At 43.5% G+C, this 24,665-nt stretch overlaps 1 protein-coding gene across 2 annotated transcripts; it reads left to right on the forward strand.

Annotated features, from left to right (window-relative positions):
- The first annotated feature begins 7,889 nt into the window (after window positions 1-7,889).
- LOC129187214 (oocyte zinc finger protein XlCOF6-like) lies at window positions 7,890-24,202 on the forward strand. 2 transcript variants are annotated; one of them, XM_054786125.1, is made up of 4 exons: window positions 7,890-8,348; window positions 15,701-15,907; window positions 19,613-20,187; window positions 23,620-24,202. In XM_054786125.1, exons 1-4 carry the CDS (start codon window positions 8,111-8,113, stop codon window positions 23,635-23,637), a joined length of 1,038 nt encoding a protein of 345 aa, XP_054642100.1. In that variant the 5' UTR covers window positions 7,890-8,110; the 3' UTR covers window positions 23,638-24,202. The 2 variants fall into 2 exon arrangements, with proteins under 2 accessions (XP_054642100.1, XP_054642099.1); XM_054786124.1 differs by lacking the exon at window positions 23,620-24,202 and having other exon boundaries at window positions 7,896-8,348; window positions 19,613-23,018.
- Window positions 24,203-24,665: the final 463 nt, after the last annotated feature.

Consider the following 24,665-nt stretch of genomic DNA (forward strand, 5'->3'; position numbering starts at 1 on the left):
TATCAATGGAAAGTCTGGAGGAAGGGCAAAATGTGGCAGGAGAAGATGCACCAGCAAAAGAGATGACCGTGGGCTTCAGCGGATTATCAAACAGGGAAGATTCAAGAATCTGGCAGAGATCCAGAAAGAGTGGAATGAGGCGGGAGTCACAGCTTCAAAAACCAGCACATTCAGACGCATCCGGGAGATAGGCTACAACTGTCGGGTTCCTCGGGTCAAGCCACTTGTGAACCTGAACCTGAGCCAACGTAGGAAGCGTCTCCACTGGGCCAAGGAGAAGAAGGACTGAACTGTTGGCCAGTGGTCCAAGGTCCTCTTTTCCCATGAAAGTAAAGTGTGCCTTTCATTTGGGAATCAAGGTCCAAGGGTTTGGAGGAAGACGGGTGAGGAACAGAACCCAAGCTGCCTGAGGTCCAGTGTGAAATATCCACAGTCCGTCATGATTTGGGGTGCAATGTCCGGTGCAGGTGTTGGTAAACTCTGCTTTCTTAAATCCAAGGTCACCGCAACAGTCTACCAGAATGTTTTAGAGGACTTCATGATTCCTTCTGCTGAGGATCTGTATGGAGATGCAGATTTCATCTTCCAGCAGGACCTGGCCCCTGCCCATACCGCCAGAAGCACCAAAACCTGGTTTGATGCCCATGCCATCACAGTGCTTGACTGGCCAGCCAACTCACCGGACCTAAACCCCATTGAGAATCTATGGGGTATTCTCAAGAGGAAAATGAGGGGCACCAGACCCAACAACAAAGAAGAGCTGACAGCAAGCATCAAGGAAATCTGGGCTTCCATAACTCCCAGGCAATGCCACACGCTGATTGCTTCAATGCCACGTGGCATCGAGGCAGTGATTAAGGCAAAGGGATTCCCAACCAAGTATTGAAGATTGACATATCGTTTTGAAAGTACCATATTTTGATTGATTTGATGTGATCCTAATTTATTTCTTTTTTTCCTGCAAAAACTGAGAAGTAAATGGTGATTTCTTCACAGTACAGTCAAACCTGTCTTAGCGCCACCTTTATAGAACGGCCACCTGCCTATAGCGGCCACTGAAAAATCCCCCGCAGCAAATTTGCATGTTATAGACCCTGTGTATAGCAGTCACCTGTCCAACGTGGCCAGCGGCCACCCATTTTGTCTCCCTTGGTCAATATCTGACCGCATATAGTGGCTAAATTACCGACTCAAGTAGAAGCTTCATGCACGAAAAAGTTTAGTTTTTCAATCAATCAAGCCGTCGTGTGTAGACTTTAATTACTGAGTCCTAGCTCAGTCACAATCATTCACAAGATCCACACAAACTGTCAGTTGTTCCACATAAAAAAGCCGTCTTCTTTTGAGCTTGCTATTTCCTGGTCAAACATGTAACTTTAAGAGCATTTGCACCAAAACATTACCGCAAAGTAGGCTGGGAACAGGACGTGCTCCCAGCGACGCTACAATAAAAAAAAAAAACATACGCTAGCATGCATGCGGCAGCGGGAGCAAAACTGAGTTTGGTTGTACTTAATTGAAGTATTTTATTGTATTGTATTGTATGTACTTTATTTATCCCACAGCGGGGAAATTTACTTGTTACAGCAGCAAGCAAGCAAGACAAGTCAAGAGAACAGTAAAGTAAAGTAAAGTAAAGCATCGTGACTACAACATGGTTCAGGTGGTGCAGGTGTTGTAGAGCCTGACAGCGGTCGGTATGAAGGACCTGCGGAGCCTCTCCTTCTTACACCGTGGGTGTAACAGTCTGCTGCTGAAGGAGCTGCTAAGGGAACCCACAGTGTCATGTAGCGGGTGAGAGGTGTTGTCCATGATGGATGTCAGCTTAGCCAACATCCTTCTCTCCCCCACTTCCTCCACGGAGTCCAGAGGACCGTCCAGGACAGAGCTCGCTCTCCTGATCAGCCTATTGATCCTGCTCCTGTCCCTGTCCGTGCTGCCCCCTCTCCAGCAGCCCACAGCATAGAAGATGGCTGAGGCCACCACAGAGTCATAAAAGGTCCGTAAGAGAGTCCTGCACACACCAAAGGACCTCAGTCTCCTCAGCAGGTGGAGGCGACTCTGGCCCTTCTTGTAGAGGGCGTGGGTGTTGACGGACCAGTCCAGCTTGTTGTTAAGGTGAACACCCAGGAATTTGTAGCTGTCTACCAACTCTATGTCCGCTCCCTGGATGTTCACCGGTGTGAAGTGAGGTGTTTTCCTCTGGAAGTTAATGATCATCTCCTTTGTCTTGCTGGTGTTGAGCTGCAGCTGGTTAAGATCACTCCAGCTGACAAAGTCCCTGATGACCGTCCTGTATTCCAGATCATTCCCCTCTGAAACACAACCAACAATGGCTGTGTCATCGGAGAACTTCTGGATGTGACACTGTGTGGAGTTGTGTGTGAAGTCCGAGGTGTAGAGGGTGAAGAGGAAAGGGGAGAGCACCGTACCCTGAGGGGCACCTGTGCTGCAGAGTACCATGTCAGACACACAGTGATGGAGCCTCACATACTGTGGTCTGTTGGTGAGGTAGTCTATAACCCATGCAGTCAGGTGTTGGTCTACTCCCACACTCTCCATCTTCACTCTGAGTAGTGCCGGCTGGATGGTGTTGAAGGCACTGGAGAAGTCAAAAAACATGACCCTCATAGCGCTCCCGCTGTCCTCCAGGTGTAGCAGTGATCTGTGCAGCAGGTAGATCACTGCGTCGTCCACTCCGATCCGAGGCCGGTAAGCAAACTGCAGGTGGTCCAGCTGAGTGCCCACCAGGGGTCGCAGGTGCTGCAGGATAATCCTCTCCATGGTCTTCATCAGGTGAGAGGTCAAGGCAACAGGCCTGAAGTGGTTAGGCTCCTTGGGACGCGGTGTCTTTGGGATCGGGACCACACAGGAGGTCTTCCACAGGGCCGGGACTTTCTCCAGGCTCAGGCTGAGGTTGAACAAGTGCCTGAGAACTCCACAGAGCTGGTCAGCACAGTCCTTGAGGATTCTAGGGCTGATGCCGTCCGGTCCCGGGGCCTTCCTTGCCTTGATCTTCCTCAGCTGACTTCTCACCTGATCATCAGTTATGGAGAGGGGAGTAGAGGATGGCTGGGATGTGGATGTGGGGGTGAAGAGTGGTGAGTTGGTAGGGGAGGGAGGGAGGGCAGACTCAAATCTGTTAAAAAACACGTTGAGTTAATCTGCCCAGATCTTGTCCCCACTGGCTTGGTCTCTCCCCACTCCTTTACCATGGCCTGTGATGGTCTGCAGGCCTCTCCAGACTTCCCTAGCATTATTCTCCTCCAGCCGCTTCTCCAGTTTCCTCCTGTAGCAGTCCTTCCCCTTCCTGATCTTGTGCCGGAGTTCCCTCTGGACTCTGCACAACTCCTCCTTGTCCCCTGAGTTGAAGACCCTCTTCTTCTTGTTTAGCAGGTCCTTAATCTCAGAGGTCACCCAGGGTTTGTTGTTGGGAAAACACCGCACCAACTTGGAGGGCACAGTGTTCTCCACACAGAAGTTGATATAGTCTGTGATGCAGTGCGTCATGCTGTCAACGTCACTGCCATGGGGACTACAGAGCGCTTCCCAGTCTGTTGTCTGGAAGCAGTCTCTGAGCCTAGCACTGCTCTCCTCAGACCACTGCTTCACAGGCCTCTTCACAGGGGGTTGTCTATTCACTACTGGAGTGTAGTCTGTGACGAGATGGACGAGGTTGTGATCAGAACGACCCAGCGGGGGGAGGGGGGATGAGGTGTATGCATCCTTGATGTTTGCATACAAGAGGTCCAACGTTTTATTGTCTCTAGTGTGGCATTTGACATACTGGGTGAAGGTGGGAAGAGCAGAGGACAGGGAAGCATGATTGAAGTCACCGGAGATGAGGAGGAGGGATTGGGAGTGCTGGTTCTGAAGTTGAGAGACGATGGTGTGGATCTGCTCTATAGCTGCAGCAGCGACCCCTGAGGGGGGGATGTACACAGTCATAGCAATAACATGTGAAAACTCCCTCGCAAGGTAGTACGGCCGCATGCTAACCGCTAACAGTTCCACATCTCTGGTGCACAGTTGCTCCTTCACACAGATGTGTCCCGGGTGGCACCATCTATCATTCACAAACACAGCGATTCCCCCTCCCTTCTTCTTACCGCTCTCCGTTGCATTCCTGTCCGCTTGTACCAACTGGAATCCGTCCAGTGTGACATGTGAATCCGGAGAAAGCTCACTCAGCCACGTCTCCGTGAAGCACATGGGGCTGCATTCCCGGTACTCCCTCTGCAGTCGGGTCAGCGCCGTTAGCTCTTCCATCTTGTTGGGGAGAGATCTTACGTTCCCCATGATGACAGACGGTAGACATGGCTTGTACCGTCTTTTCCGCTTCTTACACTTCACTCCCGACCTGCATCCTCTTCTCCTCCTCTGCAGCTCCTTGGGGATCTCCGGCCTCTCCACGCAGAGAGGGGGTGTGTGGCACAGGGCTAACAGCTGATCCCGAGTGTAAACAATGGAGCCTTGGTTGAATGGGGAGCTGTGGCTGAAGAGGTTTCCCACAGTTGAACTGAAAAGTTGAACTGTTTAGAATGTACTCACGTTATTTTTGATCAATCCTCATCCACAAATCCATCAAAGTCCTCATCTTCTGTATTCGACACAAAAAAAAGCCGTCTTCTTTTCCGTTCGCTACTAGTCTGTTAACTTGTCAGTGTTATTCAGCTCCGAAGCAAAGAAGGAAACTTCTCCTGTTGCTTCTGCCAACTTTATTTATTGAACGCGGCCACCAGACAGCAGCTCAGAACACACACATCTCTCAGCATCGTCTCTCCTTCCTGCTTGCCCACAAGGCAAAGGTTAAACAAGCCCCACTACATAGCTGTCCAGCCAATGCCTGTAAGAAATGACACCGTTTATTTCCTGGTGTGCACTGGTCAATACTGTAATGCCGCTTGGTGTGGGGAAGGAGAGACTCACGTCGCCGATGCACTTTAATGGCTTTATTAACAGCGGAGAACACTGCAGGACTTTACATCCACGCCAACATAAACACACTTCCCAAGTCTCTCCAAACTCACAGCTAGCACTGAGCCCAGCTCTCCTGCTCGGGACGCCCACCGTCACTTCCCGTCACTTCCTGATGAACTAAAGCTGTAATGACACTCTGCCGTATAAAAAGTAAAATATTAAAAACAAGCGTAAGACATTACTAGCACAGCTTTGTTCTGTGGGTCGTGGATAATAACAAGCCTAGTAGTGCTGTACAACTTTTATCCGCAGTCCCACAGTGCCCTCTCCTGGTCAACATTATTATTATTATTCCCCCCCCCCCCCCCTTTTTTCTTCTTTTTTTCCCCCTCTACTGGTCAACATTCAAAGTGGACACCAACCTGTCTATAGAGGCCACCTGTCTATAGCGGCCACTTTTGCAGTCTCCCTCTAGTGGCCGCTATAGACAAGTTTGACTGTATATACATATGTATATGTATGTTTATATGTATATGTATATATATGTATGTGTGTGTGTATATATGTATATACAGTCAAACCTGTCTTAGCGCCCACCTGTCTAGAACGGCCACCTGCCTATAGCGGAGGTGTGCAGAAAATTTACGTGTTATAGACCCTGTTTATAGCGGCCACCTGACTAACGCATTTTGTATCCCTTGGCCAATATCTGACGGCATATAGCGGCCAAAATACCGACTCAAGCAAAAGCTTCATGTGACGGTCACCTGATGCTGCGCCCCGTTTTCTCGCTCTTTCTCTCTCTCTCTCTCTCTCTCCCACAGCTGGGCGTGCAACAGGAGCAGGAACAACTGGACACACCGGCAGCTAATTAATCCTTCCACTACTTAACTCGAAGTAGGGGCTGCTATGAGACGCCGGTTCCTTTTCAGTATAATTACAGTCAAACCTGTCTATAGCAGCCACAAAAGGGAAATGGCAAAAGTGGCCGCTATAGGCAGGTGGCCGTTATAGACAGGTTGGTGGCCATTTTGAATTTGTGCGCGCACATATTAACATGTCTGTGATTAGAAGCTTGTTGTGTTTGCAGATACAGTGGTACCTCTACTTACGAATTTAATTCATTCTGGGAGGAGCTTCGTAACCTGAAACCTTCGTAAGTAGAGACGCCTTTTGAATGTAAATGCGCTAATCCGTTCCAAGCCCCGCAAAAGTATGATATTTTTTTTAATAAATCATAAAAGAGCATCAGAACACGAAACAAATACATGTTAAAATTAGATTACCGCAAAATAAACATAAAACGAGAGGCTCATAATGTAAAAAATCAAAGAATAAAGGAAATAATAAAAATATTCATTTACCTTTTAACTGTCACTTTTTGGCCTCTTTGTTTACTGGTCCAGCAGTGTTTTTGCCTCGCGTTTCTTGAAAAACTGATCCAATGACGTCTGCTTTTGCCGGCTTTTGACAATCCGTCCGACAATCCCCTTTTCATACCTTTCTATTATCTCTTGCTTTGTTTCTATGGCCAGAAAAAGTCTTTTCCTCTTCTTTTCTCCTTGTCCACTTTTCTGCATGTCTTTCTTGGGGTCCATTGTGAATGATAGCTGTTCGTAGTGGTACCATAGACTGTTTACAGAGCGGGACGGGGACACGAAGAGCATGCTGGGATACACGCATACGCACCGGGTTGCCAGGTAGATTTTAGGCGATAGCCAATGGCAGAGCAGCTACAAGTTTGTTTACGTTCGGGAAACTCTGGGAGCGGCGAATAGCAGCGCGTACTGTACTGTATTTTTGACTTTGTATCCTGAAACGCCTTCGTAACTAGAGACAATATTTTCCCGTTCTGGTACTTCGTAACCTGAAAAATTCGTGTGTAGAGACATTCGTAAGTAGAGGTACCACTGTACATATAATTATACTGTTACATGTTGACCAGTAGAGGACACTGTGGGACTGCGGATAAAAGTTGTAAAGAACTACTAGGCTTGTTATTCTACACCACCCACAGAACAAAGCTGTGCTAGTAATGTCTTACGCTTGTTTTTAATATTTTACTTTTTATACGGCAGAGTGTCATTACAGCTTTAGTTCATCAGGAAGTGACGGGAAGTGACGGTGGGCGTCCCGAGCAGGAGAGCTAGGCTCAGTGCTAGCTGTGAGTTTGGAGAGAGTTGGGAAGTGTGTTTATGTTGGCGTGGATGTAAAGTCCTGCAGTGTTCTCCGCTGTTAATAAAGCCATTAAAGTGCATCGGCGACGTGAGTCTCTCCTTCCCCACAACAAGCGGCATTACAGTATTGACCAGTGCACATTGTCTCACACCAGGAAATAAACGGTGTTACTGTCTGCAACAAGCTCCAAAGAAGATGGCTTTTTTATGTGGAACAACTGACAGTTTGTGTGGATCTTGTGAATGATTGTGACTGAGCTAGGACTCAGTAATTAAAGTCGACACACGACGGCTTTGTTGCTGAAAAAACTAAACTTTTTCGTGCTTGAAGCTTCTGCTTGAGTTGGCAGTTTGGCTGCTATATGCGGTCAGATATTGACCAAGGGATACAGGGGACAGGTGACCGCTATACACAGGGTCTATAACACGTAAATTTTCTGCAGGGGATTTTTCAGTTGCCGCTATAGGCAGGCGGCCGTTCTATACAGGTGGCCGCTAAGACAGGTTTGACTGTATATGTATCTGCAAACACAACAAGCTTCTAATCACAGACATGTTAATATGTGCGCGCACAAATTCAAAATGGCCGCCAACCTGTCTACAGCGGACACTTTTGCCGTTTCCCTTTAGTGGCCGCTATAGACAGGTTTGACTGTGACTATGTTTATGTGTATATATATACTGTATATATATATATGTATATGTATCTATGTGTATATATATATATATGTATATGTATGTGTGTATGAATGTATTAACAGTATATGTATATGTATAAAGGCAAGCGGTACAGAAAATGAATGGATAAATGTGAGTGTATTAGGGAGACCTGGTTCACACGCCAATGCTGTAGGTGGCGGTAATGCACCTTTACGTTGAGTGCTACCCGCCAAAAAAAGAAGCACCACAGTGCATTGTGGGCTTGTGGGGGGGAAACTGGAAGGTTTGTTGACACCGGCTGCGTGCTCAACGCTGCCCTTGTTTTTGTTGTTGTGTTGTAACAAGTGAAAAACATGGTGCAAACGTGTTGTGTTATCAACTGCCACAATCGTTCACGCGATCGCTTCGGGAATAAGAAGGATGGGGGGAGATTTTTCTCATTTCCGACGTGGAAGCAAAGCCAAGGAGCTGTGATCTGTGAGCTAACAAAGAGACGCCGAATGGCCTGGATAGCAGCCGTGAGACGACCAAACATCACTTTCAACGCCATCACCCGACACATGTTGGTGTGTTCACGGCATTTTCACACTGGTAAGTTTGAATCAAAGCATGTGTTTTGCTCTTTCACACCTAGCATTTAGTAGGCCGCTAGCGTTAGCCAAGCTAGCTGAGGGCACCAAACTGAGGAGCCCCCTAGGGTACACGGGAGTATGGAGGGAGAAACAATTTTGTGTTCGAATTAATTATTTTTGTTTATTTTTTCAAAAGTCGTTTTTTGTCACCTCTCTGTTACAAATATTGAAATCTGTAATAAAATATGACTCGAGCTTTAATTTGTTACCAAATTCACTTCTTGACCCCAAATATTAAAGACGTTAGAGCAGATTTTATACGGGAAAATAGTGCCTTTGGTCCCCATTGCTTTAACGTTGAGTCAAGACAAAAGCTGTGATCGACCAACAGACCTCGGCGAGTACGACCGTACTACAAAATGTATAGTAAGTGCGGCTGTGGAAATCTGTTTTAAAAGTCAACAGAGTAGCCATTTACATTTTTTGAAACTCAAAAAGCCCACGGAAGAAAATCAAGTGTCATGTTTTTCATGTCAGTGCAGCAGCAGGCTGTGTATTCAAGATTCAAGAGTTTTATTGTCATATGCACAGTAAAACAGGCAGTTATACTATGCAATGATATTCTTATTCTGTTTATTCTCCCAAGAAAAGAAAGAAAACACAAGAAAAAGAATAAGAACATAAGAAACATAAATTCCATCATAACAAACATAAATACCAATAAATTAAGCAACAACAACAGAAGAGACATTAATACAGATAAATAATACAAATAAATGAATAAATAAATAAGTAAATAAATAAAAGTGCTATGAGTGTGTGTTGCGTGCGGCATGTGTGAGTGCTTCGTTGAGAAGCCTGATGGCCTGTGGGTAAAAGCTGTTTGCCAGCCTTGTGGTCCTGGACTTCAAACTCCTGTAGCGTCTGCCTGACGGTCGGAGTGTGAATAATGAGTGTTGTGGATGTGTGCTGTCCTTGATGAGGTTGTGTGTTCTTTGTAGGACTCTAGTTTTATAAATGTCTTGCAGTGAGGGGAGGGCTGCCCCAACAATGTTCTGTGAGGTCTTGATCACCCGCTGGAGTGCCTTCCTATCACGTGTTGTACAGTTACCGTACCAAACAGTGATGGAGGCGGTAAGGACACTTTCCATAGTGCATCTGTAGAAGCAACTCAGGATTGTGGTGGACATGCCAAATTTCCTCAGTCTTCTCAGGAAGTACAGTCTCCTTTGGGACTTCTTCAGAATTTGTTGGGTGTTGTGAGACCAGGTGAGGTCCTCGCTGATGTGTGTGCCAAGGAACTTGAAGGTTTTCACCCTCTCCACCTCAGTCTCATCAATAAACAGGGGTCTATGCGGCTCCTTTTCCCTTGTTCTTGGGTCGATGATCATCTCTTTAGTCTTATCTGTATTGAGAAGGAGATTGTTATCACGACACCAAGCTATGAGGTCCGCCACCTCTCTTCTGTATGATGTTTCAACACCACCAGTGATCAGGCCGATGAATGTAGTGTCATCCGCAAATTTAATGATGCTGGTGTTGTTCTGGGAGGCCACGCAATCGTAGGTGAAGAGCGTGTAGAGGAGCGGGTCCACAGTTGCCAGGATGCTCTTTTTGATGTGGGTCATGACTCATCTTTCAAAGCACTTCATAACAATAGGAGTGAGTGCTATAGGGCGATAGTCATTCAAGCAGGTCACGTTGCTCTTCTTGGGTACGGCACTATGGTGGTGGACTTAAAGCAGGTCGGTACAGATGCTTGTGCAAGCGACAGGTTAGATATGTCAGCAAGCACATCAGCTAGCTCTGATGAGCAAACCTGAAGTGCACGTCCTGAGATGTTGTCTGGGCCTGCTGCTTTTCGTGGGTTTGTTTTGTTCAGAACCCTGCGCACATCAGCTGATGTCACCATGAGAGGTGAGTCCTGTGTGCTCCCCAAGTCCAGCCACCCTCTCTGCTCATCAGGAGTTTGGGTGTCAAAGCGGGCATAGAACTCGTTCAGCTCATCTGGAAGTGTGGTTTGGCTGGACGTGGCTACGCTACTCCGCTGTCGATAGTCTGTGATGTGCTGGAGCCCCGCCCACATGCGCCGAGGGTCTGAGGTGGAATAGTTTTCATTTTCACCCCACACAAAGTACAAGAAATACACCTAGCTATCATCGTTAACCGGAATGTATAACATCCACTCCATATTTGAGAACATGTTTTATAGCCTGATTTTGTTATAAAGAAGCAGCATAGAAAATGTATATGTAAAATGTAAATGATATCTAAATTATCCATATTTTATTTGCTTTTCTATTTACAATCAATGTATCAATATGGAAAATAGGATAATCGAAACACAACATGTAGTATTTCCGGGTCAAAAAATCTCAATCATACTTTCATTAAATTTCATCAGCAGATAGATATTAAAGTAAATGAATATCCGATATACCTTATATCATGTCCTGACACGCCGATCCATGAGTTTGAAAGGCTTAAAGTTGTAGTTAACTTTCCAAGCACTCTTTTAACTTGCTGTGGTCCAACACTAAATATAAATCCAATACGAAATTGAAGATGATAAAGTAATCTACCTAACAAACATGTATACAAATGAAAATACACCCAACATCACAATAAAAAATATCATTTTTAAGGACTCTTAACAGAGCGCACACGCTTAGCATCAGATTTTTGCATTGCTAAAATATGGGTTTTGTAACATTGCTACTCTGTGTTGTACGTATTGTGCAGTAGGGCCGCATCTAACGAGTTTTTTTAATAACCGATTAATCGGTCGATTATTTTTTTCAATTGGATTTTTAAAAAACACTTTTGAATTTCCGTCTCATAGCAGCAGCCCCTTTTAAGAATGCATAATGGGACCTTTTCCCTCCCCAAAATCATAGCAAGGAGGGTGAGGAAGAGAAATTTCTCCGACACCGAAATTGAAGTAGAGAAGTATAAAAAAATCAACTGACAAACATCACAAACACTCTACTGCAAATCATCGAGTCACTGGAGCAGGCTACTACATGTGCATCACCAATAAATAAATAAGAAATAACAAATGAATAAACTTTAGGGACAGTCTTTGCGTTTGGCATCGTCTTATCTGCTCTGGGGCGAGGGGCGGTGCCTTGTTTGATGGCCAAGTTGTGAAGCACGTAGCAAGATGATTTGGCCTGGAGCCATAACAATTTGTAGTTTCACTGTTCCACCACTAGGTTTTGTGCGTACGCATGGTAAGAGTTATGCATAAATGTACGCATTTTCCTACGTACAAGCACAAGTGGATAAATCCCATACTTTGGTTGGGAATGTTCTTACGCGCGCTCTACGCACACGTCTCTGCGGTGGTTTGCATCGCAAGATATTCGAAAGAGGCAAAAATGACGACTGCTCTTTTCCCCGAAGTCTAAGCAGATGTGTGTGACCATCTTGTTTTGCCTGAAACACAAAGATAATTTGGTCTGCTTTTATGGATGACTAAGGAAATTAAAAAATAGTCGCATTTGAGAGGCTGAAATCGGGATATTTGCAGTATATTTTTAAATGAAATGTTTAATCGATAACCGACATAGTTGTCGATTAATTGGATAATTGATTAATCATCGATTAATCATTGCAGCTGCACAGTGCAGTGTAGCACGATGGTGGCATGGAATTCACTTCCAGTTTTTGATTTTTGGAATTACAGTAATTCAGTAACCTCTCATAAAATATTGGGTCTGTATATATTTTCACAAGAATGATTGTCCAATTTGTGTTAGTTTATTTTTATTTTTAATCATTATTTGTATTTTTTTTGTTATTGTTGAGCTGGGTATGTGTACAGTGTTCCCTCGTTCATCGCGGGGCGTAGGTTCCTTTGGAGCCCTATAAGAGACAATCATTCGAAGTGGGCGCAATGCACACTTTGCAATGTTGGGCTCAGCCAAGGAGAGTATATTGTGTGTTTAATTTGGGATCATTGTCGGGGCGTTGTATCATCTTTGAATGTATAGTTACTGTGCATGTATCATTACTTTTTATTGTCTTGCATGTGTGTGGCCTATATTTTAAAAATGGTTTGAAGTCCGCCGACCCGAGGAAGTATAGCTACTCCTTCAATGCATCCGTTTCCCTGTCAGTGAGATGTGAAAAAGATGTCGTGAGCGTGTACTACCCTCGTGGTAATCTATCCATAACCATGAATACATCCCCAAGAAGAAAAATATCGGAAGAAAATAGAGAGTTTATTTGTGAATGGATATATTCCTTTGCCTTCGCTGCCTATGATGCTGGCTTACCCACCCGTGTGCTTGATATGTGAGAAATTAGCAAACAACAGAAAATGTAATGTTGAAAGACATTTTCAAAACAAGCAGTCAGCTTCTTCTGAAAAGTACCCAACTGCAGACGGGCGTAAGGGAACGAGTGCAGAACTGCTACGGAAGGTTGAGCATAGCAAACATACTCTCAAGAAGTGGATGAAGGCTCCAAACTGAACTACAGCTGCTAGCATTGTGACTGCACTGGAGAGAGTCAGGGTGAGGAAGCCGCTCACAGATGGAGAATACATGAAAGAATCGTTCACAAAAATACCAGGGCATCTATTCTCCGAAAAAATAAATTATCTCAGAAAATGAAAGAAATGCCCCTCCCTGCAAAGACAGTCAAGGACAGGACAAATAGAATGACAACAAACATCACTGGTAGGCAAATTGATGCCATTCATTCAGTGCAAGCATATTGAATTGCCTGTGATGAATGAAATGATGTAAAGCAGTGGCTCCCAAACTGTTTACAGTTCCGTACCTCTTCTGACGTACCTGAAGCCATGTACCCTGTACTCCTGCACACCTAAACATAAACCTTTTTATCTTAATTAACTTGAGAAATTGAACATTAAATGGTTCATGAATATTTTGGTAATTCTGGGTCAAAAATTAGCATTTTGCATGGTCAGAGTTTGCTAAAGTTTCACATGAGCACTGATAAATAGATAAGTACTCATCCTACATTTGCTTTATTCCAGGTCTGATGTTGGCATCCTTCCGTTTGAGTGGCTTGAATTTGAGCTTCACTTTTTTATTCCACTCGTGATGGCTGTGGTTTAAGTCTGCATATTTTTTTCATTCCAAATCGAAGGGGAAAGTTTAGCAATCATGACAAAGCAGCATCCGAAGTACAAAATTGTGCCTCCAACGGCACAAATTTCTTTTGATGCGCGATTAACATGCTCACGTCTTGTTTGACCTTCGGCTCACACCGTAGTTTAAGGAAGTAGGGTGACTATGGTGCCAAATATTGAGCAGAAATGGACAAAATCGTCTTCATGCTATTTTGTGGTCATTTGTCATGATACTGTATATGGGCATAAAGTCTGAATCGAACTGTTATGATGCAAAACTAAGCAACTAATTGAAGCAAGTATTCTTTTACCTTTTGTGAGCTACTCAAAATCACTTGGCGAGCTAGGAGACCCCTGTGATAGTATCACCATCATAACGCTGGATTATTATCATTCAACATCATGGATCATTAAACAACTGCACACAAATTGTGTTTTGAGGACAATACATAATTAGTATAATTACACCAAGATAGTGATATTTGAAAAGTATCAGTGAACGTGATATCTACTTCCCCATGGGACAAAAACGAGCTCCGACCTAACCGCATTGCTTGTTTGCTTTAAAAGCAAAATGTCATTGTGGTAAAAAGTCACATTTGGAGTCTGACGGTGATAAGTGAGGCGGATAACTCGAGCTAGCTGGCTAGTTAGATGTGACCATTGACAACTAGGCAAAGCGTGTTAAATAAGATTCAAGAAAAGTTGAACACCAATAGGTTTGGCAAGGAACGAATCAAACACTTGGCATCGATTTGCGTAGCCTGTGTCAAGCTGTCGTACTGAAACCATTGAGATTTTACAGTCTAGTGTTGATTCTCACGGCAATGCGGGACAAAGTGCGTTTGTTGTTGGTTCAAGACGGTTGTTGGCAAACCAACGCGACGAAGCACACATACACATTCATGTCGGGTTTGTGTTGTCATGACATGAACTACGACCTTTTTATTCACAGTGAAAAACAAAAACAACTAGTTGTGGCCGGTTGGGAGGCGGGGGGAGATGAGAGATGGTCTTCACTCTCCAGGTGTCTCCTCTGCCGTTTATGGAAGGCTGGTACCATGTTGCAGCCAATCCAGGGAGCAGGAGTCAGAAAAAGGAACAATACGACCTCAGTCATAACACCAGAAACGGGAGAAAACACCAAAGCTGCTTCACAGACCACAAGGACCACAGTGTCTTAGTGCCCATAGTGGTAGGGACTGCTGGTTCGTGCCAGTGACCATGGTTCCTAGACAGACCACAGAATCTGCTACAATCCCCTCTCCCCCAAATTTGGTCATGGTTGTCTGCCATACATCACAAACAGGAAGCCTTGCCCTACGTTGTTCCACTAATGACATAATTTCTCAGATTCAGTGGCCAACATCAGCTGTCAAACCGCAATGGTGACACTTTAGATACTACAACATTTAGGACGTACATAGTCCAAACTGTGAACATCAGCTAGTAGCAGATGTTTGCATTGAATCTTCAAATTAAGGGCCGCGCATTCGTTCAGTTTCTGACATGACAATGTTTACTTATAGGACAAGCAGTGCACACAAATGAAAGAATCTGATGTATGGCTTATCAATGTATTTCCTTTTGAGTACCAGTACTGAAAGAGACACCAGCTAGGACCGGATGTTAGCAGTTTATTTTTAAAAGACAATCCAAACAACCGCCGTACAGTGGTCGAGTGGTTAGCATGTTGGCCAACACAGTAACAGTCTCGGAAGACCTGGGTTTGATTCTCCCTTGGGCATTTCTGTGTGGAGTTTGCATGTTCTCCCCGTGTGTGTGTGGGTTTTCTCCGGGTACTCCGGTTTCATCCCACATTCCAAAAACATGCATGTTAGGTTAACTGGAAACTCTAGGTGTGAATGTGAATGGTTCTTTGTCGATATGTCCCCTGCCACCATATGTGCTGGCCACCAGTCCAGGGTGTACCCCGCCTGTCGCCCAAAGTCAGCTGGGATAGGCTCCAGCATACCCCGCGACCCCAATGAGTATAGAAAATGGATGGATGGATCCAAACAACCATCACGGATCACTGAAAACTTGTTCCTGTCATAGTATCACTCTAGACCTCTAAAATCATGCAGTAAGTGATGTGCAAATGCTGAAGATGGAAATGAATTTATGCATTTCCAACCAATTTTTGCTATGTGGAGGCAACGCGTTGTCTGCTGACTTTGAGTGATTTGTAAGCTCAAGAATGAACGAAAGAACCGTGATCAATGTACACAGTTTTAAAAGTAATAAGGGGAGTGTGTGTTTTTCAGGGAGACCTGCTAATGAAATGGATGAAAGCCATCCAGACTGGGCACCCTCATTACATCTCGGACACACGGAGGTGAAAGCTGCAGATAACGAGAGACTACAGATAACATTGCACGAGGAGGAACTTTCTCCAACAAGAGAGGAGAACGAGCGACTACGACAACAACTGGAAGATGTTTGCAAGACTCAGGTTGTGTTGCACGTTGAAGGTATGTTTCATGTTCACTAACCTTCTACTTGAGCTTTAAACACACTATTTATGTCTTATTTTTATACAACGCAAATAAGTTATTCATTCAAATTCTACGCCGTCAGAAAGTCGGTAGTTTTTACGAAGGTCATGGCTAGTGAGTGCATTGAGTGGTTTGCTTTGGTGCGGAGTTAGAAAACAGAGTAAGAAATATATATATATATACACAAATATACATATACTTATACAGACCCTTTCCAAAAAATTAGAATGTCATGGAAAAGTTGTTTAATTTCCATAATTCCATTCAAAAAGTTAAACTTTCATAGATTATAGATTCAGGGCCCACAAATTAAACGATTTCAAGTGTTTATTTGTTTATTTTTACATAATTTGGGCTTCCAGCTCATAAAACCCACGAAAACAGGAATTCAAAAAAATTGAATACTGTGAAGAAATCACCATTTACTTCTCAGTTTTTGCAGGAAAAAAAAGAAAGAAATTAGAATCACATCAAATCAATCAAAATATGGTACTTTCAAAACGATATGTCAATCTTCAATACTTGGTTGGGAATCCTTTTGCCTTAATCACTGCCTCGATGCCACGTGGCATTGACACATCCGACACGTCCGACACATTCTTCACAGAAGTACAGATGACGTCTCAAGAAGCCTTTCCCTCGTATGTAAATATATAAATATGTGTTGTGTGTGTGTGTGTGTGTGTGTGTGTATGTATGTGTATGTATATATATATATATATATATATATATATATATGTATGTATGTATGTATGTATGTATGTGTGTGTATATATGTGTGTGTGTGTGTGTGTGTGTGTGTGTATATATTTATATATATGTATATGTATATACAGTCAAACCTGTCTTAGCGGCCACCTTTATAGAACAGCCACCTGCCTATAGCAACCACTGAAAAATCCCCCACCGCAAATGTACATGTTATAGACCCTGTGTATAGCAGTCACCTGTCCAACGCGGCCAGCGGCCACCCATTTTGTCTCCCTTGGTCAATATCTGACCGCATATAGCGTCCAAATTACCAAAAGTTTGGTTTTTCAATCAATGAAGCCGTCGTGTGTAGACTTTAATTACTGAGTCCTAGCTCAGTCACAATCATTCACAAGATCCACACAAACTGTCAGTTGTTCCACATAAAAAAGCCGTCTTCTTTTGAGCTTGCTATTTCCTGGTCAAACATGTAACTTTAAGAGCATTTGCACCAAAACATTACCACAAAGTATGCTGGGAACAGGACGTGCTCCCAGCGACGCTACAATAAAAAAAAACATACGCTAGCATGCATGCGGCAGCGGGAGCAAAACTGAGTTTGGTTGTACTTAATTGAAGTATTTTAGAATGTACTCACGTTATTTTTCATCAATCCTCATCCACAAATCCATCAAAGTCCTCATCTTCTGTATTCGACACAAAAAAGCCGTCTTCTTTTCCGTTCGCTACTAGTCTGTTAACTTGTCAGTGTTATTCAGCTCCGAAGCAAAGAAGGAAACTTCTCCTGTTGCTTCTGCCAACTTTATTTCTTGAACGCGGCCACCAGACAGCAGCTCAGAACACACACACATCTCTCAGCATCGTCTCTCCTTCCTGCTTGCCCACAAGGCAAAGGTTAAACAAGCCCCACTACATAGCTGTCCAGCCAATGCCTGTAAGAAATGACACCGTTTATTTCCTGGTGTGCACTGGTCAATACTGTAATGCCGCTTGTTGTGGGGAAGGAGAGACTCACGTCGCCGATGCACTTTAATGGCTTTATTAACAGCGGAGAACACTGCAGGACTTTACATCCACGCCAACATAAACACACTTCCCAACTCTCTCCAAACTCACAGCTAGCACTGAGCCTAGCTCTCCTGCTCGGGACGCCCGCCGTCACTTCCCGTCACTTCCTGATGAACTAAAGCTGTAATGACACTCTGCCGTATAAAAAGTAAAATATTAAAAACAAGCGTAAGACATTACTAGCACAGCTTTGTTCTGTGGGTGGTGGATATATTCTATCAGTTATTATTAAGCCTCTAGCTTCCTTTTAGTAAGTAAAAACCTTGGTTATGATTGCACTACATTGTCATGTAGACCTACAAAGTACACTTGGAAGAACAAGAGGTGAATAAATGTATTGCAACTGATGTGAAACTGATGAGGGGTAGGATTAAATAAGCTTTGCTTCTTCCTACTCCTTTTTGGACATGCAAAATTGTACTATGTGATGTGCTACTGTTTGACTCATATGCATGTTCAGGATTAAAACCATGAACCATGAACCATGATAATAACAAGCCTAGTAGTGCTGCACAACTTTTATCCGCAGTCCGCAGTGCCCTCTACTGGTCAACATTATTATTATTATTTTTTTCCCTCTACTGGTCAACATTCAAACTGAACGCCAACCTGTCTATAGAGGCCACCTGTCTATAGCGGCCACTTTTGCAGCCTCCCTCTAGTGGCCGCTATAGACAAGTTTGCCTGTATATACATATAGATATATATGTGTATATATATGTGTGTGTGTGTGTGTGTGTGTATGTGTGTATATATATATAAATATATATACATACACACACACATATATACATATGTATATATGTATGTACATATACATATACATTACTGTACATACATACACACACACACACACAAAATAGTCTCTGCCCTATCTGCCCTAAAATGACACCACAATATAAAAGGATAGTTTTTATTTTTTGACTTTTTAAAATGGACTAACCATGGTGTTTATATTATAATAATCGCTTAAAATGATTAATCGAACGATAGAAAAAACAAGGTCGATAATTTTGATGCCTCGATAAATTGACGTGTGCGACATGTACGTATGCCTGTTCCATTTCCTGTTCCATTTCCTGGTCTTGCTGCAGCACACAGGCTGGATGACAAGAGGTTCACTCTGCTTGTGTCTGAGCACATTGGTTGTATGGTCAAATTAAGGGAAAGAGTGAGCCTCCTGTCAGCTATTCAGCGTCTTTTGTCACAGGCGGGGGCTAGCTACATAGTGATTGAATACACTGAGTGTCAGCTAGCAGTTAGCAAGCAAACGCTAATGTGAATGAAAGCACAAAAGCGATAGTTTCTAAAACGAATGCCACAGTTCCAGTGTGGATGTGCTGTGGGGCGGTTGCCGCTTGCTGGGGCGTTTGATCGGCGAAGTGAATGTATAGTGCCGGGCGGTGTGAGCTTGCGGTACCCAGGGTATGTGAAGTGGTGACACCCCACGATTCCTCAGAGGTATATTAGGCATCTTCTGTGCCTCACACAGATACACTACACTTGAGTACCATCCAGTGCCTCAAATTTGACATGACACGGTGATCATTGAATGACAAACATAATGATAATATGGTAAAAAAAAAAAAAAAAGGTTGAAATTATCGATTATTGTCGATAATTTATAGCACAATTATTGACCAGCAAAAATGATTGTGACAGGCCCATATTAATGAAACAATCCTATGAAGGAAAACTTGATGGGCATCCATATCCAGGAAAATACTACACAGTACTGCAGGGCATGGATGGGGCACACAAATATTTCAAATTAGCTCCTGACACCAGTTTTGCTGACAGAAACACAAAAATACCAGGAACCCATCATTAAAACTATCAATAAGCGTTTTTTTTTCCAGTGCACAATAAGAGTCCAGAATAATTCTTGTTTGTGTCCTACAGACACCCAGCAGCTGATTGGTCATCAAGAAGAATGTCCCATTCAGCAGTTGGGGGGGAGCTCCACTTTGGAGCAGGAGGAGCCACAGTCCCCCTATGTTAAAGAGGAAGAAGAGGAGCTCGAGCCGATGCACATTAAAGAAGAAGAAGAGGAGTCACAGCACCCCTGTGTTAAAGACGAAGAGGAAGAACTCTCGATAAGTCAGGAGGGAGAGCATCATCAAGGGCCAGATGAGGCTGTTCTCTCCAGGCTGCCACTGACTGGTGTCTCTGTGAAGACCGAAGACCATGAAGACAAACCACCTGAGTCCTCACAGCTTCATCATAGTCCAAGTGAGGAGAAGAGAGAGGCGGAGCCTTCAAGCAGCAGCTCAACACAACACATGACAACAGAAGCTGATGGAGACCACTGTGGAGGATCACAAGCAGACAACCTCTTAGCTCCACTGTCAGATAGTGACGACATAACGTCTCACTCTCCTGAAGATGAAGACAACCAAGAATCTTTGAGCAGCGATACAGACTGTGAAGATGATATGACGACTCACGCGGACAAACACTCTGAATGCTCTAAAAAGGTAAAGGTAAAAGGTAAAAAACGTTTTAACTGCCCGGTTTGTGATAAAAGATTGTCTTCTAAGAGTAATCTGACACGACACATGAGAACACATACAGGAGAAAGACCTTTTAGTTGCTCAGACTGCGGTAAAAGTTTTGCTGAAAAGGCAAGTATGGTATCACACATGCTAGCACACGCAGGAGAAAAACCTTTTAGTTGCTTAGACTGTGGCAAAAGCTTCACTCAAAATAAAGGCCTGCAAAGACACAGGAGAGCGCATACAGGAGAAAATCTGTTAATTTGCTCAGTATGTGGTAAAAGCTTCACTCAAAATAGAGCCCTGCAATTACACATTAGAACACACACAGGAGAAAAACCTTTTAGTTGCCCAGACTGTGGTAAAGGCTTCACTCAAAAGAGAGACATGCAATTGCACATGAGAACACACACAGGTGAAAAACCTTTCAGTTGCTCAGACTGTGGTAAAAGCTTCACCCGAAAGAAAGGCCTTCAAAGTCACATGAGAATGCACACAGGAGAAAGACCTTTTAGTTGCTTACACTGTGGTAAAGGCTTCACTATAAAGAAAGTGATGAAATTTCACATGAGAACGCACACAGGAGAAAAACCTTTCAGTTGCTCAGACTGTGGCAAAAGTTTTACTCTGAAGACAGCCATGCAGAGACACATGAAAATACATACAGGAGAAAAACCTTTTAATTGCTCCAACTGTGGAAAAAGCTTCATCCAAAAGTCAGATTTGCAATTGCATATGAGAACACACACAGGAGAAAAACCCTTTAGTTGCTCAGACTGTGGCAAACGCTTCATTCAAAAGCAACGCATGCAATTACACATGAGAACGCACACAGGAGAAAAACCTTTCAGTTGCTCAAACTGTGGGAAAACCTTCCTTCGAAAGCAACACATGCAAAGACACATGAGAACACATACAGGATAAAAACATTTTGCTTTCTCAGCCTGTTTTAGAAGTTTAACTACCAAACTAAATTTGGTGTCACATGTGAGAACAGGAGAAAAAATTTGTTGCTCAAATTGTGGCAACACATTTCCTCTGACGTCCTCTTCGAATAGATAGAATAGATGCAGAGTCACTGCTGGTTTACTGTATGTTGTAACTGATGTCTGTATGCCGTCGTTGCAACTGATGAAGCCACTTCCTGTTTGTCCAGATTCGGTCTGGGAAGTCGTGATTTGATTCTTTGAGTTCTTATGAGTCACTCATTGAAGTGAATCAGGTACTTAAGTCTCCCATCACAGAGCCCATGAATTGATTTGACCTTGCTCAAACGACTGCACGTACTATAAGGAAATTACTACATTATTTTGTTTATAGTGTTACATTGTCTTATGTTGCTGTATATTGAGTGTGTTGATACAAATATTTTTTGTGTGCCAGAAATTTTTGTCAGGTGTTTTATTCTGATGACAAACATGATCAATAAATTAAAGGCTAAATGAATCAATTTGATTGAAAAATTAAATTGAAAGGTTTTGATATCAACATCAACAATACTGGCTCTGTCTGTACTTGCTGTACTGACTTGGTATCAGACGGATACCAGAAGTTCAGTATGACCCAGCCCGATCTATCTCGCTGCCTGTCAGCTCCAAATTAAAAACTAAGCCCCCCTAATCTATTTTGTTTTATGCTGTATTTTATTGTGGACATTGAATGCAACACCTAATAGTTCTTGATGTGCCTGTCAGTATCTGAGTATTGTTTTCCAATGTGTTTGTTAGAGCAGGGGTATCCAAACTTTTCCACAGAAGGTCGCATACAGAAAATCAAAGGATAGGAGGGGCCACTTTGATATTTGTATATATTCAAAAAATTATAAAAAGGTTTTTAAAAAATGTGTACATGTATTTAAAGCTAAAACTTTGTGCTATTTTTTTTTTTTGCTCTTTTTTTCCCCCATTTTTGCCTTTTTTTGTGTTTAATTTTATTTCTACAACATGCCACAGGCCAGTAATGAACGAATCACGGCCGCACTTTGGACACCTCTGTGGTAGAGCCTAATTTGCATCATGTCTGTGTTTTGTTTTTCACTACTTGTGTTGGTCAGTAGGGGACACTATGTTTACACGCTTAATTGTTTGGGGGTGGAAGTAACAGTCTACCCCTTGGGCTGGATTCTGTTTTCTGGATTCTGTAGATTTTAACAACTTTGAGCGCTTAAACTGTAATCTATGACGTTTTAATGCATTGTCAAATAAATCTGTAAGTGTGATTTTAACTCAAGTATACGTCTGGAGGTCTGTGATTGACTTTACTGCTTCCCAATAAGTAGGGGTATCACAAGATCTCGCAAGATTAAAACTGGCAGGACTTCTTGTTCAGAAAAAAAATGTCTGGTGGGCACTAGGCCTGGGGCGTTAATACACAAATTAATTAATCACACAATAAATGAAAATTTGTGATTATTTTGCTGACCTCAGTATATTGCCATGTGCACAGGGTTCTGAACAAAACAAACCCACGAAAAGCAGCAGGCCCAGACAACATCTCAGGACGTGCACTTCGGGTTTGCTCATCAGAGCTAGCTGATGCGCTTGCTGACATATTTAACCTGTCGCTTGCACAAGCATCTGTACCGACCTGCTTTAAGTCCACCACCATAGTGCCCGTACCCAAGAAGAGCAACGTGACCTGCTTGAATGGCTATCGTCCTATAGCACCTATAGGTGGAGAGGGTGAAAACCTTCAAGTTCCTTGGCACACACATCAGCGAGGACCTCACCTTGTATTGGTGGGAGAATGAACAGAATAAGATTTTCATTGCATAGTATAACTGCCTGTTTTACTATGCACATGACAATAAAACTCTCTTGAATCTTGAATCTTGAATAGCACTCACTCCTATTGTTATGAAGTGCTTTGAAAGGATAGTCATGACCCACATCAAAAAGAGCATCCCGGCCACTGTGGACCCTCTACAGTTTGCATATCGCCAGAACCGGTCCACTGATGATGCAGTCAACACTGCCATCCACACAGCCCTTTCTCACCTACAGGGCCAGGACACATACGTCAGAATGCTATTTATAGACTATAGCTCTGCTTTTAATATAGTCAGCCCCCACAAACTCACAAATAAGCTCCTCACACTTGGCCTGTCTCCCTCCCTCTGTAACTGGGTGTTTAACTTTCTAACAGGCAGAGCCCAGTCAGTCAGAGTCCACAATCGCACATCCAGCTCAAGAATTGTGAGCACTGGGACCCCACAGGGGTGTGTGCTGAGTCCGCTCCTCTACACGCTCTTCACCTACAATTGCGTGGCCTCCCAGAACAACACCAGCATCATTAAATTTGCGGATGACACTACAGTCATCGGCCTGATCACTGGTGGTGTTGAAACATCATACAGAAGAGAGGTGGCGGACCTCATAGCTTGGTGTCGTGATAACAATCTCCTTCTCAATACAGATAAGACTGAAGAGATGATCATCGACCCAAGAACAAGGGAAAAGGAGCCGCATAGACCCGTTTATTGATGAGACTGAGGTGGAGAGGGTGAAAACCTTCAAGTTCCTTGGCACACACATCAGCGAGGACCTCACCTGGTCTCACAACACCCAACAAATTCTGAAGAAGTCCCAAAGGAGACTGTACTTCCTGAGAAGACTGAGGAAATTTGGCATGTCCACCACAATCCTGAGTTGCTTCTACAGATGCACTATGGAAAGTGTCCTTACCGCCTCCATCACTGTTTGGTACGGTAACTGTACAACACGTGATAGGAAGGCACTCCAGCGGGTGATCAAGACCTCACAGAACATTGTTGGGGCAGCCCTCCCCTCACTGCAAGACATTTATAAAACTAGAGTCCTACGAAGAACACACAACCTCATCAAGGACAGCACACATCCACAACACTCATTATTCACACTCCTACCGTCAGGCAGACGCTACAGGAGTTTGAAGTCCAGGACCACAAGGCTGGCAAACAGCTTTTACCCACAGGCCATCAGGCTTCTCAACGAAGCACTCACACACGCCACACGCACACACTCATAGCACTATATATTTATTTATTTATTTGTATTAATGTCTCTTCTGTTGTTGCTTAATTCATTGGTATTTTTCTTTTTTTTGGGGGGGGAGAATGAACAGAACAAGACTTTCATTCCATAGCAGAACTACCTGTTTTACTGTGCATATGACAATAAAAACTCTTGAATCTTGATGTGCATGTGTGTCTGTTTTCCTCGTCTCTTGCCTCCTAACAGGCAGGAGAGGGATCCACTCTGTGCATTGCATTCAGCATCTCACTGTGTTTACTCCATAGAACAAGGGCATGAATGGAGTGATCCCTTTTGCCAGTCATACAATATCTATGTCTCTGTGGGTGAGAAGAGTGTAACGTACTAGAAATTAAATTGCAATATATTGTCATATATTTTCTATATTTTTTGTTGTTCTTAAAAAAAAAATTAATGCTAAAATCTCATCTTGTTCCGATGAGATCCGAT

Source organism: Dunckerocampus dactyliophorus, chromosome 9 (genome assembly GCF_027744805.1).
Source record: "Dunckerocampus dactyliophorus isolate RoL2022-P2 chromosome 9, RoL_Ddac_1.1, whole genome shotgun sequence".
Classification (NCBI taxonomy): domain Eukaryota; kingdom Metazoa; phylum Chordata; class Actinopteri; order Syngnathiformes; family Syngnathidae; genus Dunckerocampus; species Dunckerocampus dactyliophorus.